This window comes from Mirounga angustirostris, unplaced genomic scaffold, assembly GCF_029215605.1.
Source record: "Mirounga angustirostris isolate CCGP_5_RB_7025 unplaced genomic scaffold, mMirAng1.0.hap1 SCAF_8, whole genome shotgun sequence".
In the NCBI taxonomy this organism is placed as follows: Eukaryota; Metazoa; Chordata; class Mammalia; order Carnivora; family Phocidae; genus Mirounga; species Mirounga angustirostris.
Genome location: NW_026991716.1, coordinates 92139018 through 92156154, shown reverse-complemented (window position 1 = coordinate 92156154; position 17137 = coordinate 92139018). Strand labels below are relative to the sequence as shown.

Genomic DNA, 17137 nt, shown 5'->3' with positions numbered 1-17137 from the left:
ATTACAAGTCAATGATGCAAAGAAAGGGAAAAAGAAGGCACTCTTTAGATCCTTCTGAAGTGGATACAAAGGCTGGCAAACATGTTTTAAACTTCAGTTTCCTCACCTGTAAAAATGGATATAACTACTACAGTCTTACTGAGGACCAAATATAATAAAGATAAAAATGTGCCATCTTTTTTACTCTAAAAGCATCCTATAGAAATATCAAATGTCTTTACTATCGTTTGACCACAGGGTCGACAGAGAGAGAAATGCAGGTATCACCTATAATTTATACCACAATAACAGTTGATGGCTTAAATAATGTCATTAACAGCATTTTCCAAACCTCAATTTTATTCAAACACAAGCAAAAATTTGTTTTCTATTAAATTTCTTCCTACTTTAAATATGGTTCAAAAACAGAACTTTTGCTTCCATTAATGACAGAGGGATGGAATTTACCCTGCCATAGTAAATAGTAACATACCCTAGTATTTACCCATAGTAATTTTCCCCGCTTTATTTTGCCCAGAAAGCTAGGCAAAATAAAGCAACCATTTTCAGATATTACAACAGGCATTCAAGAGAGAGAGTTCTGAGAGAAGGAAAGGAAATAAGTGAGCCCTTTCATTTCCCCAGCGTAATGCCTGGAGGCAGTTTCCAGGCCTCAGCCCAGACAGGAGGAACCTAAACAGAATTTTCAGGAAGTTAGACAAGGGGACTGGAAGTGCAGGGAGGCAAAGACAACTGGAATTTGCTCGCCAGGTACCGGAGAGGAGAAAATAGCACACAGAGCTCAAGAGATCTGCAGTGATCCCTCAGGTCTTTGGCTGAGTACTGACGAGTGCACGTAGGGAGAAGACATTCTCAAGGCTGGGGAAAGAATCACTGAAAAGTCAAAAAACTGCAAGAGCTGATACAGGGCTAGAAAGTGTGTGTTCCTAATGGCCAAAGCGGGAAAGTCTTCATAATACGTGAGGCATCCGGCAAAATTCTTCAAGGGTATTGCCTAAAAAAATAATTGCCTAAAAAGCAAAGCTTTTTAAAAAGGAAGACTTGAGGGGCGCCTGGGTGGCTCAGTCGGGATCAAGCCCCACATCCGGCTCCTTGCTCAGCGGGGAGCCTGCTTCTCCTTCTGCTTGTGCGCGCTCTCTTTGTCAAATAAATAAAATCTTAAAAAAATAAAATAAAAAGGAAGCCTTGAAAGGATCCAACAGATTCTAAGTAACTTAACTGCATCCCAGAACAAAGCCCAGCACCGTTTAAAGGAATACAACAAAAATGCAGCTAATGACAATGTAAAAGTTGCCACGCCCAGCCATGCAAAAAAGCAGAAAATATAACCTATAACTAGGGGGTAAAAAGCAATCAATATAAAGAGATCCAGAAACAAGAGAAATTAGCAGAATTAGCAGAGAAGAACATTAAAACATGTATTTACTCCTATAAATATGTTCCATATGTTCAAGAAAGTAGAAGAAAACATGGTATCATGAAGAAATTGAAGAGATAAGAAGACCTACTTGGAAGTTCTAGGAATGAAAAATACAAAATAGGAAATAAAAATGAGACTGGATGCGATTGACAGCAGGTGACACAGCAGATCAGTGATTCTGAAGATAGTAACAGAAACTATCCAAAAGGAAGCGCAGAGAGAAGGACTAAAAAAGGAAAAAAACAAAAAAACAGGATGGAGCCATCAGTGCGCTGTGGGACAACATCAAGCAGATTAATGTACATATGAATGGAGTCCCAGAAGTGGGAGGTCAGAAAAAATATTTTAAGAAACAGTGGCCAAAACTTTTCCAAATTTGATTAAAATGGGCGTGGCAACTTTTACATTGTCATTTGCTGCATTTTTGTTGTATTCCTTTAAACGGTACTGGGCTTTGTTCTGGGATGTAGTTAAGTTACTTAGAATCTGTTGGATCCTTACAAAGCTTCCTTTTTAAAAAGCTTTGCAAGGATGTGTCTAAAATGGCCTTTCGTCTAGGCTAATTTAACTCTACTTTAGGCAATATGATTAAAATGATAAACCCACAGATACAAGAAGCTCAACAAACCCCTAAGCAAGAAGAAATATGCAGAAAACCACACCAAGACACATCACAGTCAAATTCCTGAAAACCAATGATAAAGTCTTAATATCAGCTGGGGGGGCGGGGAAGACATGTTATACACAGAGGAACAAAGACAAGAATGACAATAGACTTCTCAGAAACTATGCAAGTCAGGAGGCAACAGAACAAGATCTTTAAGGTATTGAAAGAAAAACCATCAATCTAGAATTTGATACCCAGAGAAAATATCAAAATTAAAGGTAAAATAAAGACTTTTACATATAAACAAAAGCTGAAAGAATTCATTGCCAGCAGGATTGTACTACAAGAAATATTAAAGTTCTTTAGGGAGAAAGAAAATTACACCAGATGGATATTTGGATCTATACAAAGGAATAAAAAGCACCAGAAATAGCAAATATCTGGACATATATAAATGACTTTTTTTCTTGTTTTAAATCTCCTTAAGAGAAAAGTTATTTAAAGAAAAAATAAAAGGCGGCAGGAAAAGAGGTTAAAAGAAAGAACAGATAGGACAAATTGAAGACAAACAGTAAAAATCAGATTTAAATGTGGCTCAAATGTAAGTTAATTATGTTCATTAAACTGTGGATTCCTAATTCAATTAATTTGTGTTTTTTGAACAAAAGGTAGTAGAAGAATGACAAAATTGTAACTGAGGTACCACATGAAGAAAAAAAAAATGTTAGGAGTTGTTATAGTTACTGGCACATAAATTGACTTTGTAAGACTAAAAAAAAAGTATACCCAAATTCCATTTTTCCTATCACTCATGTCTATCCTCCCCTCACAAAACAAATGAAAGCAAAAAAAACCCCTCAAAACAAAAAAGCTGACTTAAGTTCTCCGACTCAGAGATAGGGAGGCCAGCAGAAATTCTCACTTCCTTTTGTCAATACCTCCAACCGGTGACCATGGAGAAGCTTTCAGACTCCTCTCCTTCAGTTTCTTTATATGCTGTTACAGTGACCTAGATAGTCTATCAACTTGTGCCCTGAGATACACAATTTGATTCTGATCAGTTATATTTGGCAAATGTAACATTTTCCACTTAATGAAAGTCTTTGCTTAGAAAACCTCTCAGCAACATTTCATTTTCTTTTCCTACTCCAAAATCATTACAATCATCGGTCAAAATAGAAGAGTCTTTTATTTTTTTAAAGTTTTTATTTTAATTCCAGTTAATTACCATACAGTGTACAATATAGTGATTCAACAATTCCATACATCACCCGGTGCTCAGGTGCTCATCATAAGTGCACTCCTTAATCCCCATCACCTATTTAACCCATCCCCCCAACTACCTCCCCTCTGGTAACTATCAGTTTGTTCTCTATAGTTAAGAGCCTGTTTCTTGGTTTGCCTCTCTCTTCCCCCTGCCCCACCCCTTGCTCATTTGTTTTGTTTCTTAAATTCCACATGAGTGAAATCATATGGTATTTGTCTTTCTCTGACTGACTGCTTTCACACAGCATAATACTCTCTAGCTCCATTCATGTCATTGCAAATGGCAAGATTTCATTCTTTTTTATGGCTGAATAATATTCCACTGTATATATATACCACATCTCCCTTATCCATTCATCAATTGATGGACCCTTGAGCTCCTTCCATATCTTGGCTACTGTAAATAATGCTGCTACAAATACAGGGATGCATGTATCCTTTTGAATTAGTGTTTTTGTATTCTTTAGGTAAATACCCAGTAGTGTGACTGCTGGATAGTCCTATTTTTTTTAAGATTTTATTTATTTATTTGACAGAGAGAGACACAGCGAGAGAGGGAACACAAGCAGGGGGAGTGGGAGAGGGAGAAGCAGGCTTCCCGCCGAGCAGGGAGCCCGATACGGGGCTTGATCCCAGGACCCTGGGATCATAAACTAAGCTGAAGGCAGACACTTAACTGAGCCACCCAGGCGCCCCTGGATAGCGTTATTTTTAACTTTTTGAGGAACCTCCATACTGTTTTCCACGGTGGCTGCACCAATTTGCATTCCCACCAACAGTGCAGGAGGGTTTCTTTTTGTCCACATCCTCACCAACACCTGTTGTTTCTTGTGTTTTTGATTTTAGCAATTCTCACAGATGTGAGGTAATATCACAGTTTTGATTTGCAGGAAAAGAGTCTTTTAATATGGAACATAATCAAATATTTTTAGGCTTTTTGTTTTCAAGCTTTACCAAAATACAATTGACATATAAAATTGTGTAATTTTAAGGTGTACAATATAATTGGATAATGTATATATTGTGAGATGATTACCACAATAGGGTTGATTAACACATCTGTCACCTTATATAATTACAATTTTGTGTGTGTGTGGTGAGAACATTTAAGATGTACTCTCTTAGCCATTTTCAAGTATATAACACAGTACAGTTAATTATAGTAACTATGCTGTATATTATATCCCCTGAACTTATTCATCTTTTTTTTAAAGATTTTATTTATTTATTTGAGAGAGGGAGAGAGACAACATGAGTGGGGTGAGGGGCAGAGGGAGAAGCAGGCTCCGTGCGGCTTAATCCCAGGACTCTGAGATCATGACCTGAGCTGAAGGCAGATGCTTAACCGACTGAGCCACCCAGGCACCCCCAGAACTTATTCATCTTATCACTACAAGTTTGTATCCTTTGACCAATATCTCCCTATTTCCCCTAGCCCACAGACTCAGGCAACCACCATTGGATACTTAGGTTGTTTTCATGTCTTAGCTATTGTGAATAATGCTCTGAGATAATGATTTCATTTCCTGTGGATATATACTCAGAAGTAGGATTGCTGGATCATATATGGTAGTTCTATTTTTAATTTTTTGAGGAGCCTCCATGCTGTTTTTCATCATGGTTGTTCAAATAATATTTTTGGAAAAAGTAATCCTAAATATCTGCCCTGAAGGGATACACAGATGAACAAAATGTTTTCTGTTCTTGAGGGAATGTAGAAAAACTCCAGGAGTTTTTCATTACAACAATCATTCTTGCCTTTTCACACTTCTCATGTCCTCTTAGACAGACTTGGTGGTATGCAAGATGAATCCTATTCGCAAGATGAATAAATTTATATTGAAGACAAGCTAAGTAGGAGCCCTAGTAATTTAGAATTCTTTCTTGGAGCAAACAGATACATAATGTAGGGGAAGACTAAGTTAATTTGCTAAATTTTTCAAGATACACCAATGTAACTTCCTGCTTAAGTCTCTAACAACAATAAGCCAATGTGGCAAAAATAGGGGACATTTAATGAGGTTAAAATTCTTCAGGGCTTCCTACTTAGTTTTGTACTAATCATTTAGCTAGAGTGTGAATGTTTTTTTGCATTTGAATAACCAGAAACTAGAAGTACTATAAACAGGCTTTTAATTATAAGTTCTAATTCAAATCATAAGGATTTTGCTTCTTTAGCAAATATCTCAACTTGTAAGACCTGGTAGACATGCTACTAATGTACTCTTGAGTGTTCAAGAATGGAGAAAATTCCTAATTACTTACTCTTTTATTTTTTTTATTTATTTTTTTAAGATTGCTTTATTTACTTAAGAGAGAGCGAGAGCACAAGCAGGGGCAGAGGGAGAGGGAGAAGACTCTCCACTGAGCAGGAAGCCCGATGCAGGGCTCCATCCCAGGACCCCGGGATCATGATCTGAGCCGAAGGCAGACGCTTAACCGACTGAGCCACCCAGGCACCCCATTACTTACTCTTTTAATAAGAAAAAATTTCCTGAGAGAATTCTTCCTCTCACCACATCATTAAACCCTTCCCGCCTGGTTGCAGCATACATGGCTTCAGTAGACACGTTGATGTCACATCTGTGACCTAAAAACAAAAAATTTGAAAAGGAAATAAAGTTTTGACTTTTGAAAAGCAAGTGTAGATTCACATTTCTGACCAATACTAAAATTTTGGGAGACTGTCCTTAAGTGGCTCCTCTTCTTTATCTGCCAAGAATCAAGGAGAGAGGAGAAAATAACCAATAGGGAAACTTCATTTTGTTCACCTCCTCATCTATCCATCCATCCCTCCAACCATTCATCCATCCATCCCTCCCTCCCACCCTCCTCCCTCCATCCATCCAAGTATCTACTGAACTCCTACCATGTGCCAGGCACCACATTTGACAGACTGAGAATACGAAGACACTATTCCTGTAAAATATTCACAGTTCAGAGAGGGGGGCCGAACATACAGAGAGATTTATGATGAACAGTGTAAGCAGAAGGCTAAATGACAAAGGTAAGAGGATTCACTGGTTTACTTGTCTAAATCATTAACATTAACTCCGGGGATAATTTTTTTTATCACGAATAAGTAAAACTTCCAAATGTTGGAGACAACTACCTTAAAAATCCCAAACACAGCCGTCTTACCATATTCTAGCCCATCAAATCTTGCCATATTTGATGCCACTTCCGATGTACACAATACATGGTAGCAGATAATTGAGTAACTGGTGTGAGGCAAGGACACTTCGATTACTTTGGCCCCCTCAGACTCAAAGAGATTAGCAGCTTTGGACCAAAAAGATCTCACTTCACTTGATAATTCTGGTGCGAGATATTCCTTATTGGAAAAAGCCAAGATACAGAAATTAAAACATCTGTATGGATGGTTTTATAAAAATATGTACTTTAGGACCTTTGGCAATACATTAGAAAATCTGATTAAATTGCTAGTAGGTAGCTAGAAAAATTGAACTAATTTTAGAGTGTTGATGGCATGACAAGCACTGTACTAATTATTTATAAGCTGGAGATAACAATATTAAAGATGAGAGAAATGGCCAGAGAACCCATATTTGTTAAATGTTCATTATCAGATACTCTGCTAGATGCTTTTCAAAGGTCCTCTCACTTAATGCTTTTGCAGAAACTTTTAGATAAGGAGTCTCAGACTGAACATTTTTTTTTTCAAGTGGGCTCCACACTGGAGCCCAACATGGGGCTTGAACTCAAGATCAAGACCTGGGCTGAGATCAAGAGTTAGATGCTTAACCAACTGAGCCACCCAGGTGCCCCCTCACTTAATGCTTTTAACAATCCCATGATGTAGGTATTATCATCCTTCATTTTATTAATGAAAAATACTGAGACTGGACAAGTTAAGTAACTTTCCTAAAGTTACACAGCAGGTAAGTAGAGGATCTAGGATTCTAAACTGGTCTCTTTCTACAACCTATGCTTTCTCTAAATCCTTAAAGGAAGGCACAGCTATTATCTTAACTGAAAATTATAAAGAAAGTATCTCTCTACAGTGGTGGTCTCACATGGGGGCAATTTTATCCTCTTTCTCTCAACCATGTCTGCAGACATTTTTTGTTTGTGGGGTTGTGCTGTGGTGGGGGTGCTACTTCTGAGGGTAAAGGCCAGTGATGCTGCTAAATGTCTTACAATGCATAGGACAGTGTCCCACAACAAAAAATTACTGCTAAGTTTAAAATTTAAAAAGCTTTTTAAAGGTCAGTAATTTAACATATTTACTTTCACATATGAATTACTCAGTTGCTACTGTAATAACAGTAGTAGTAATACTAATAATGGTAGTAAAGACGGTAACATGTATTAAGCCTTTACTATGCAAGGTATGGCTCTGGGCTATGTTGCTTACATACGGGATTAGCAGATTATGGCCTACCAGCCAGATATAACTTGCCAGTTATTTTTGGAAATAAAGTTTTACTAGAGCACAGCCACACTCTTTCATTTACATATGGTCCCTGGCTGCTTTCAAACGACAGCGGCAGAGTTAAATAGTGACAATAAAGACTGAATGGCCCACAAAGCCTAAAATATTTACCAACTGACCCTTTACAGAAAATGTTTACAGACTCCTGCTTAACATGATTAATTTTTTTTATTGAGGTATAACTGACATACAACACTATGATAGTTTCAACATATGATGCAATATTTGTATACATTAAGAAATGATCACCACAACAAGTCTAAGTTAATATCCATCACCATACACAGTGACAAGAGTTTTTTTTCCCTCGTGATAAGAACTTTAAGATCTACTCTCTTAGTAACTTTCAAATATGCAATACAGTATTATTAACTACAGTCACCGTGTTGTATATTATATCCCCATGATGATTGCCAAATTTAAACCTTACTACTCTCTGAGATCGACACTGTTATTATCTCCATTTTGTAGACTGGGAAATTGAGCTTAGAATAAGTCATGTGCTCAGGTTGCACAGCTAATAGAAGTGGCAGAGCAGGATTCAAACCCAACCAGTCTGTTTCCCAAGTCTGTTGCTCTGTGGTTGACTTGAAAGTATTTCTGTAAAGTAATAAAAGGGAAGAGTTACCTTTGGAATTCCTATACATAGTTTGTTCACATCTGCCAAAGTGGGAAGTGTAAATGGTTTAACAGAATCTTGTATTGTGGTAGAATCTTTGGGGTCATGCCCAGCCAGCATACCTGTAAAGAAAAATACTTAGGAATGACAGACATATTGTTTTACAGTGAAACTTACAATGTTTTGAAACTCTATGGAATCATATAAATACCTAACACAATTGCTGCATCATCCACACATCTGGTTAAGATTCCTGGTACATCCATTGAATTCACCAGGGGAATGAGGCCATGACGAGAAACTAAGCCATAGCTTGGTTTGAAACCAACAACCCCACAGTGGGCAGCTGGATTTCTGGTCGATCCTCCTGTATCTGATCCTAAAGCCCTGGAATTTAAACGGAATTTTCTTTAGAAGAATGACATATCTCCCATTATATCTGGAATCTATTTTTAAGTGTATACTTTTAAATTTTATTTCCCCCGGTTATACAAAAGTAAGACATGCTTGTCTCAGAGAACTCCTAAAATATAGAAAAAGTGTAAAGAGGTAACAAAATATTCTACGGCTGAGGCAAACACTATTAACATTTTGGCATATTAACTTCAAGACTTTTTTAAAATGCAGTTTTCTTTCATGGCTCAGGTCATTCTGTAATTATAACTTTCCATCTCTTTTTTTCTTATCATGAGCCTTTTGCTAACTCATTAAAATCACTGAAAATTTAAAATATGTATAGTATTCCGTCATATCAATTGTGATTCCCAGGATTTTAAAGCCCATTCTCCTATCAGTATACATACAGATACCTTATACCTTCCTTTAATGGCAGTTTTACAGTATGCTTTTATAAACTAAACACACTTCTCCCAGAAATTCATACACAGAACTTTCTGCTACCTCACTTAGAATCATGGATAGAAATGTACTTTATTTAAACATTTATGTTGTTGCCAAGAAGGATAATAACTACATAATAAATTACTTTGTAATAAACACCTGTAAACATAAATCTTTGCCCATATGCCTGATTATTTTTTAGGCTGGCTTCCAAGAAGTAGAGTTAATGAGCCATAGGGTCTGCCTGTTATTCTAAGTTCTTAATCTGTATTGTCAAATGACTTGTCAGAGAGGCTCTGCCAATTTATATTTCCAACTGCAGTGAATCAGATTTGGCCTTATGTTTTATTATCATCACCGAGTACTAGCAGTTCTTAAAAGTTGGTTATCTGAATAACCAAAAAGCTTTGTTAATGTGCATTTTTGAATACTTTTTCACATTTATTTGTATTTGCATTACCCAACTATGAACTGCTCATTTCTTTGCTCAGTTACCTATAGAGTATATGTTTTTCTTATTAAAAACAAAACCAAAAACTAATCTTGAGGACATTTTGTTAAGTGAAATAGGTCAGTTATAAAAGCACAAATACTAAATAATTTTCACTCTAGGTACCTAGAGTCTTCAAGTTCATAGAGACAGAAAGTAAAAGAGTGACTGCCAGGGGTTGGGGGGACAGGCAAATGGGAAGCTGTTGTTTAAAGGGTACCAAGTTTCAGTTCCGCAAATGAACCAAGTCTGGAGATTGGTTGCACAACAATGTGAATGTATTTAACACTGAACTGTACACTTAAAAATGGTTAAGATGGTAAATTTTAGGTTATGTACATTTTACCATAATTAAAACTTTTTTTAAACTTTATTTCAGAGAAAAAAGGTTTTTCTGATTAGAAAAGTATATGTGCCAACTACAAAATTTAAAATATTGTGTAAGTATATAGTGTATAAAGTGAAATTTCTCTTATAATCACTGCCTCCCTAACAATCCCATTATCAGTTTTGATATACTCGTCCAGACACTTCCATGCAACTAACATATATATGTATGTAATTATTACTTTTAACAGAAAGGTCATACTGTATGTAGTATTCTGCAACTTATTTTCCACGTAACAGTGTATCTTTGATATCTTTCCGACACTACAAAGCACTCTTGCTCATTCCTTTTAGTGGGTAAACAACCTTCCTGTTTTTAAAACTATTATAAAAGAAGCAAATCAAAAGGGGGGTGGGGAAACAAAGCAGAACACCTGATAATTTGGGACCCATTCAATCTGAAGTTACTTTGGGTCTGTGCCTCTCTTGACTATACCCAGAATAAAGCTTTGGACTGAACAAGGCTCCTACCAGTCACATGGCCCTTGAGCTCTACAGAAAATGCAAATTAGATTGTCTTTCTTACCAAGTCCACGTAAGCTACGAAATCAGGCTGTTGCTTTCACAATTTCTAAAAGGACACATTTTCTTATTAGGATTCACTGACGGCTGTATAGAAGTAAAACCTACATTTCCATAGGAATTATGTGTCAAAATGCCATATCTTCTCTGAGCACATTCAGAAAGATGAACATTAAGTAGCATGATGAGAGGAGAAAAAAGCACCTAATCTTGCAGTCCTAACTTGTCAGAACTCTCATTAATATTAATGCAATGCTACAAAATTCCACAGAGAGAAAATGAAATGGTTTTACTTGTAAATAAGATTTCAGAGAAACTAAAAAAAAAAAAACAAAAAAAACCCCTCAAGAATCTAAATCTCAAAATATAAATAATTTATTGGTTTCAATGTCTGCGACAGAGCTTAGTTTCAGTGGGTAATTAAGGAGAAATGAAATACATACAGTACTACTAAAGAAACACACTCAATTTTATACTGAAACTGAGAATGTAAATAACAGTGGTATTTATTTACTCTTCTTTAGGTGGTTAAGAAATGCTTTACAAATGGGACTTAAAACATAAAGCATGATGGATGGATTCTTCCCAAATACAAAAATAGGACAGTTGAACAAATTAGCTCCTAACAAACATGAAGAAAAGTTTACTCCATGATACACATTTTTAGTTGCAGATTTATGAAAACACTATTTTAAATATCCTACTGATACATATCAGGAACATTTTTTTCTCCCCCCCCCTTTTTTTTTAGACAAGCCTGATTTAGCTGAAGGATAAACCATAATTAATAGCTCAGCAGCATTCAACTAAAGCCATGGTATCTTAGTCCCTAAATATTTGTACCATCGGTGAACAGAAACCCAAATAAATTATTTTAAAAATGAAATTCAATTATGCTAACTGGTTTATTCTGCAAGATCCATAAAATCATGTTTTTTAAGAAAACCAGTTACTAGAGAGGAAGAGTTTAAATATTATCTTCAATTAAAGTTAAATGTATAAAATACACATTACATATACTGTACAGCTGAGCATATTTATAAGATACAATTTTTATATACCATCAAGCACAAATAACTCACTGAAAAGAAATAAAAACAGCATGTATGAACTACTCTACTGTTGGATTCTGAGGATGGTTTATGACTCTTTGTATTTGGTCGGGCTTCACATTACAACAGAAGAAAGCACCTTACGCAAAGCATGTGAACGCTGCTACCGCCGCCGCACTCCCTCCTGAGCTTCCTCCAGTTATAAGCCAATTTGAATCCTCATTCTCACCATGGGCCTTCTGCTTCCTCTTTCCTCTATATTGTTTTGAGTAACTCCAGGGGTTTTTAACTGGTCCAAATACACCATCTGTGCTTCCAGATCTGAGATGAAGTGAAGCAAGATATCTTTAACGAAACTTTCACTTTATATGAGAATTTCACTTCCTGATTATATTATTTGCTCCTAACACTGTATAATCCACTGGAACTTGAAGTGGAAAAGGCAAGAAGCCTGCTTAGATGTAGTCTTCATTAATTAGATGGTTGAGGAGGTGGAGGATGGGAAGTAAGAGCATGTGGGAGAAAGTAGAGAAAACTAGTCTGTTAAGGAAAGAGGATTTTTACCCCAGTTGATCATCCAATTCAGCTTATGATGATTTCCCTTGTAAATCAAGGTCTTGCAGTTGAAGAGTGTCATAAACACTCAAAGAGTTAACAAGAAGTCCTCTGAAGGATTCCCTCTATTAACCAGATGTTTTAAGACAAGCGTAAGTTAAATAATAACTTATTTTAAACGTTTTGAATTAATTTCAATCTTACAGGTAAGTTGCAAAAATCAAATATGAAAAGGACTTTATACCCTTTACCCAGATTCACCTATTATTAACAAATCACCCAATTTGTTTTACCATTTGTGTGCTTTATGTGTGTCTGTAACATATACAAATACTTTTTGTTTCTGAACCACGTAAGGGTAAATTAGGTGTATCATGGCCCTTTACCCCTAAATATTTTAGTATGTATTCAGTGTGCATTTCCTAACAGTAAGGGTTTTCCCTTATGCAGTCACAGCACAGTTATCAATCTCAAGTAGACTTAACATCCACACAATCTTTTTATCTAATCCATTGTATGAAATCCAGTTTGGTCAGCTGATCCAATAATGTCCTTTACAGCATTTTACCCCCTCCCAGTACAGTCTCGAGTCAGGTATTGCATTTAGTTATCATCATCTCTTTAGCTTCTTTTTGTACATTTTAAATCATTCACCAGCCAGTGGACATTGAGTTATTTCCAGTTTTTGGCAATTATGAATAAAGCCACAATAAATATTGTACTGAAAGACCCTAGCCATTGCTTTTGTGTAAATATGAGTCTTCATCTCTTGGGTAAATATGTAGGACTGAGAATGTTGGATCATATGGTGTTTACTTTGTAAGAAACTGGCAAACTATTTTCCAAAACGGCTATACCATTTTGCATTTCCTACCAACACTGTATGAGATACTCAACTGCTCTGCATCCTTGTTAGCACTTGATACTGTCATTTTTAAGCCATTCTAACAGGTGTATGTACCTCCTTGTGGTTTTAATTTGCATTTCCTGAATGACTAACCATGCTCAGCTTTTTTTCCATGTGTTTATTGCCAGCTATATATCTTCTTTGATGAAATGTCTGCTTACATATTTTATCCATTTTTTTTTTAATTGGGCTGTTTTCTTATTTTTGAGTTGGGTAAGGTTCTGTATATACTGGATGCCAGTTCTTTCTTAGATATATGTTTTGCAAAGATTTTCTCTCAGGCTGTGGCTTGTTTCTTCATTTTTTAGTAATGTATTTTTTTTTTTTAAAGATTTTATTTATTTATTTGAGAGAGAGAGAATGAGAGACAGAGAGCACGAGAGGGAAGAGGGCAGAGGGAGAAGCAGACCCCCTGCTCAGCAGGGAGCCCGATGCGGGACTCGATCCTGGGACTCCAGGATCATGACCTGAGCCGAAGGCAGTCGCTTAACCAACTGAGCCACCCAGGCGCCCTTAGTAATGTATTTTAAAGTAGAGAAGTTCTTAATTCTAGTGAAGTCCAATCTATCAGTTTTTTATTTTATGGATTGTACTTCATGTGTCTCATTTAAAAAATCTTTGCCTAACTCAAGGTCACAAAGATTTTCTCCTACATTTTCTTCTATAAGTTTTAAGTTATACTTTCCTTAGGCTCTTTTAATCTGGGAATATTTTCGTAGCCTTCCTTCATTTTTTATGATATTCATATTTTAACAGAATGTTTCTCACTTCAGACTTATCTTTTATTTCCTTGTTATTAGTTTCAGGTTTAACATTCTCAGCTGGAATACCGCATAGATGATGCTGTGTCCTTAGGGAATCACATCTAGTGTTACACGATGTCCACTTACCCTCACTGATTATGTTCATTTTGATCAGCTGTTCAAGGCAATGTTCTAATAACCAATGTTCAAGTTTACTCTCATGGATTAATTCATTCAACATATATTTGCTGAGTGCCAAGAGATACCACTGTAAATAAGAGTCAAAGATTCTGCTTCTATGAAACAGGGAGCACAGACCAAGCAAATATTACAAATGTGACAAGTGTTATGAAAGGGAAAATAGAAAGCACTTTTGGTGAATGCTTTCTCTCCCAAATCAGGAACAAGGCAAGGATATCTGCTCTTATTACTTCTACTCAGTGTTGTACTAAAGTCCTAATCAACACAGTAAGAAAGAGAAATAAGAAGAAATAAAACTGCCTCTATTTTTAGGCTACATGATCATCTACATACAATATACCAAAGAATCTACAAAGATCAACTAGAACTAAAAAGAGAGCTTAGCAAGGTCATGGGATACAAGGTCAATAGAGAAAAATCAATTATATTTCTATATACTAACAATTAGACATTAAAAAAATACCATTTTATCATTAAAAAACTGAAATACTTGGGGGGTGCCTGGGTGGCTCAGTTGGTTAAGCATCTGCCTTTGGCTCAGGTCATGATCTCAGGGTCCTGGGATAGAACCCTGCGTTGTCAGGCTCCCTGCTCAGCGAGGAGTCTGTTTCTCCCTCTCTCTCTGCCCCTCCCACAGACTCATGCTCACTCTCTCTCAAATAAATAAATAAAATCTAAAAAAAAGTTGAAATACTTGGGAATAAATCAAACAAATTACATACAAGATTTATATGCAAAAAATCATAAAAATACTGAGAAAAATTAAAATCTAAATAAATGGATAGATATAAAGTGTTCATGGATCATAAGATACATATTAAGATGTCAAATCTCCCCAATCGATCTATAAATTCACAATCATAATCAAAATCTCATCAAGCTTCTTTGTAGAAATCAGCAAGCTGATTCTAAAACTTCTATGGAAATGCAAAGGACCTAGCATATGTAAAATAATTTTGAAAAAGAAAAACTGTTAATGGACTCTCGCTACCTAATTTCAAGGCTTACTATAAAGCTACAGGAATTGGGGCACCTGGGTGGCTCAGTAGGTTAAGCGTCTGCCTTTGGCCCAGGGTCCTGGGATCGAGCCCCACGTCAGGCTCCCTCCTCAGTGGGAAGCCTGCTCTTCCCTCTTCTTCTGTCCTTCCCCCAGCCCACTCGTGCTCTCTCACTCTCTCTTGCTCTCTCAAGTAAATAAAATCTTAAAAAAAAAAAATAAAGCTACAGGAATCAAGATAGCATGATATTAAAGTAAGTAGAGAGATCAACAGAACAGAATCCAGAAATAGATCTATATATGTATATATGCTCCAACTGATTTTTGACAAAGAAACCAAGGTAATTTAATGAGGAAAGGATAATCTTTTTTTTTTTTTACAAATAGGGCCAGAACTATTGGACACCTGTGCAAATAAATGAACCTTGGCTTTATTCACACCACATACAAGATAATTAACTCAAATGGATCATGAGTCTAGAGATAAAAACTATAAAACTTCTAGGAGAAAAATCTTTGTAACTGTGGGTCAGGTAAAAATTTCTTAGTTAAGATACAAAATGCATTAATCGTAGAAGAAAAAAAAGATGAAGTGGCCTTCATCAAAATTAGGAACTTTCACTCTTTGAAAGGAATGTTCAGAGAACGAAAAGACAAGCCAGAGACTTGGAGAAATTATCTGCAAATTACCTATCTAACAATGGACCTGAATCCAGAATACATAATATATAAAAGAACTCTTAGAACTCAGTAGGACAAACAGCCCAATTAAAAAAAAAAGGGTAAAAGATTTGAATAAATACTTCACCAAAGAAGAAACACGGGTAGCAAAATAAACACATGATGTTTAACATCATTAGTCATCAGGGCAATGCAAACTAAAACCAAAATGAGATCTGACCATATACCTATTAAACAATAAAACATAATCTCACAGAGGGACTGAGAAACTGGCATTAGAGTCCTCAAGAAATCACCTCAGGGCTTTTGGGTACCTACATTTAATGAAATTAAAGACAAAGATGAAAGAAAAACAAGAGAAGAAAATTTTAATTTTACTTACCCCATTGCAAACTCATCTAAATTTGTTTTTCCCATCAGGACAGCTCCCTTATCCAACAATTTCTGAACAACTGTAGCATTGTAAGGTGGTACATAACCTGAAAAAATTATTTTTATTGTAGGAGAGAAAACAGTGAACATGTAAATCACACGCAAGAAACAAGATTTTAAACTACAACTAAGCTATTGATATTGACATGTATTAATTATTCCTAATTTGAGTAGCAGGTAGTACTTTCTTCCAAAAGCTAGTTAATTTTAATCTTGCTACTGCTAATTGCTCCATTTTCCAAAGGCAATGGTATATTCACTATTTTTTTTTTTTTAAGATTTTATTTATTTATTTGAGAGAATGAGAGACAGAGAGCATGAGAAGGAGGAAGGTCAGAGGGAGAAGCAGACTCCCTGCTGAGCAGGGAGCCCGATGCGGGACTTGATCCCGGGATTCCAGGATCATGACCTGAGCCGAAGGCAGTCGCTTAACCAACTGAGCCACCCAGGCGCCCATATATTCACTATTTTTATCATCTAAAAACATTAACAGTTACTACTACACAATACTGAATGACAGAGATGTACCCAATTCATTTGAAACTAATAGCACATCATTATTTTGCTCATTGTACTTGAAATGCTATATCCCATAGTAATTTTTTATCTATTTCCAGTCAGAAACAGATCTTTATTCTCAACTGAAATTTCATCTAGTGTGTACTCCAAGACAATTATCAACAATCTACCTATCAGAGGAACCTGGGGCATATTCCTCATAGACTTTCTTTTAGTGTGTAGCACTCTGAACAAGATTTTGCCATGTCTTTTTCTTTCTAGGATCCAGAAATCTTGAGAAACAGGTTTCCTTTTGACCTACTAAACTGTAAAGAATAAAACTAAGCATCACTATGTACTCAGATAAATATAGTGATATAAGAGATGGAGGAGTTGGGAAACAAAAAACAACTAGACAATAAAAGCGAATCCTCAGACCACCCTCACGAGAGGGGTGATGACAG

The 17137-nt window shown here is 36.1% G+C and overlaps 1 protein-coding gene across 6 annotated transcripts in view; it reads right to left on the bottom strand.

Annotated features, from left to right (window-relative positions):
* QRSL1 (glutaminyl-tRNA amidotransferase subunit QRSL1) overlaps positions 1-17137 on the bottom strand; it is a 53132-nt gene that overhangs the window by 27553 nt on the left and 8442 nt on the right. For 5 of the 6 annotated variants that reach the window (XM_064597930.1, XM_045865258.3, XM_045865260.3 and 2 more), the window contains exons 4-9: positions 16126-16222; positions 11804-11980; positions 8580-8755; positions 8378-8490; positions 6435-6627; positions 5766-5883 (exon numbers count right to left, since the gene is read on the bottom strand). In XM_064597930.1, the coding sequence (XP_064454000.1) occupies positions 5766-5883; positions 6435-6627; positions 8378-8490; positions 8580-8755; positions 11804-11980; positions 16126-16222 (874 nt within the window). The remainder of the gene's footprint in view (positions 1-5765; positions 5884-6434; positions 6628-8377; positions 8491-8579; positions 8756-11803; positions 11981-16125; positions 16223-17137) is intronic. The other variant, XM_045865259.3, reaches the window with a different exon arrangement.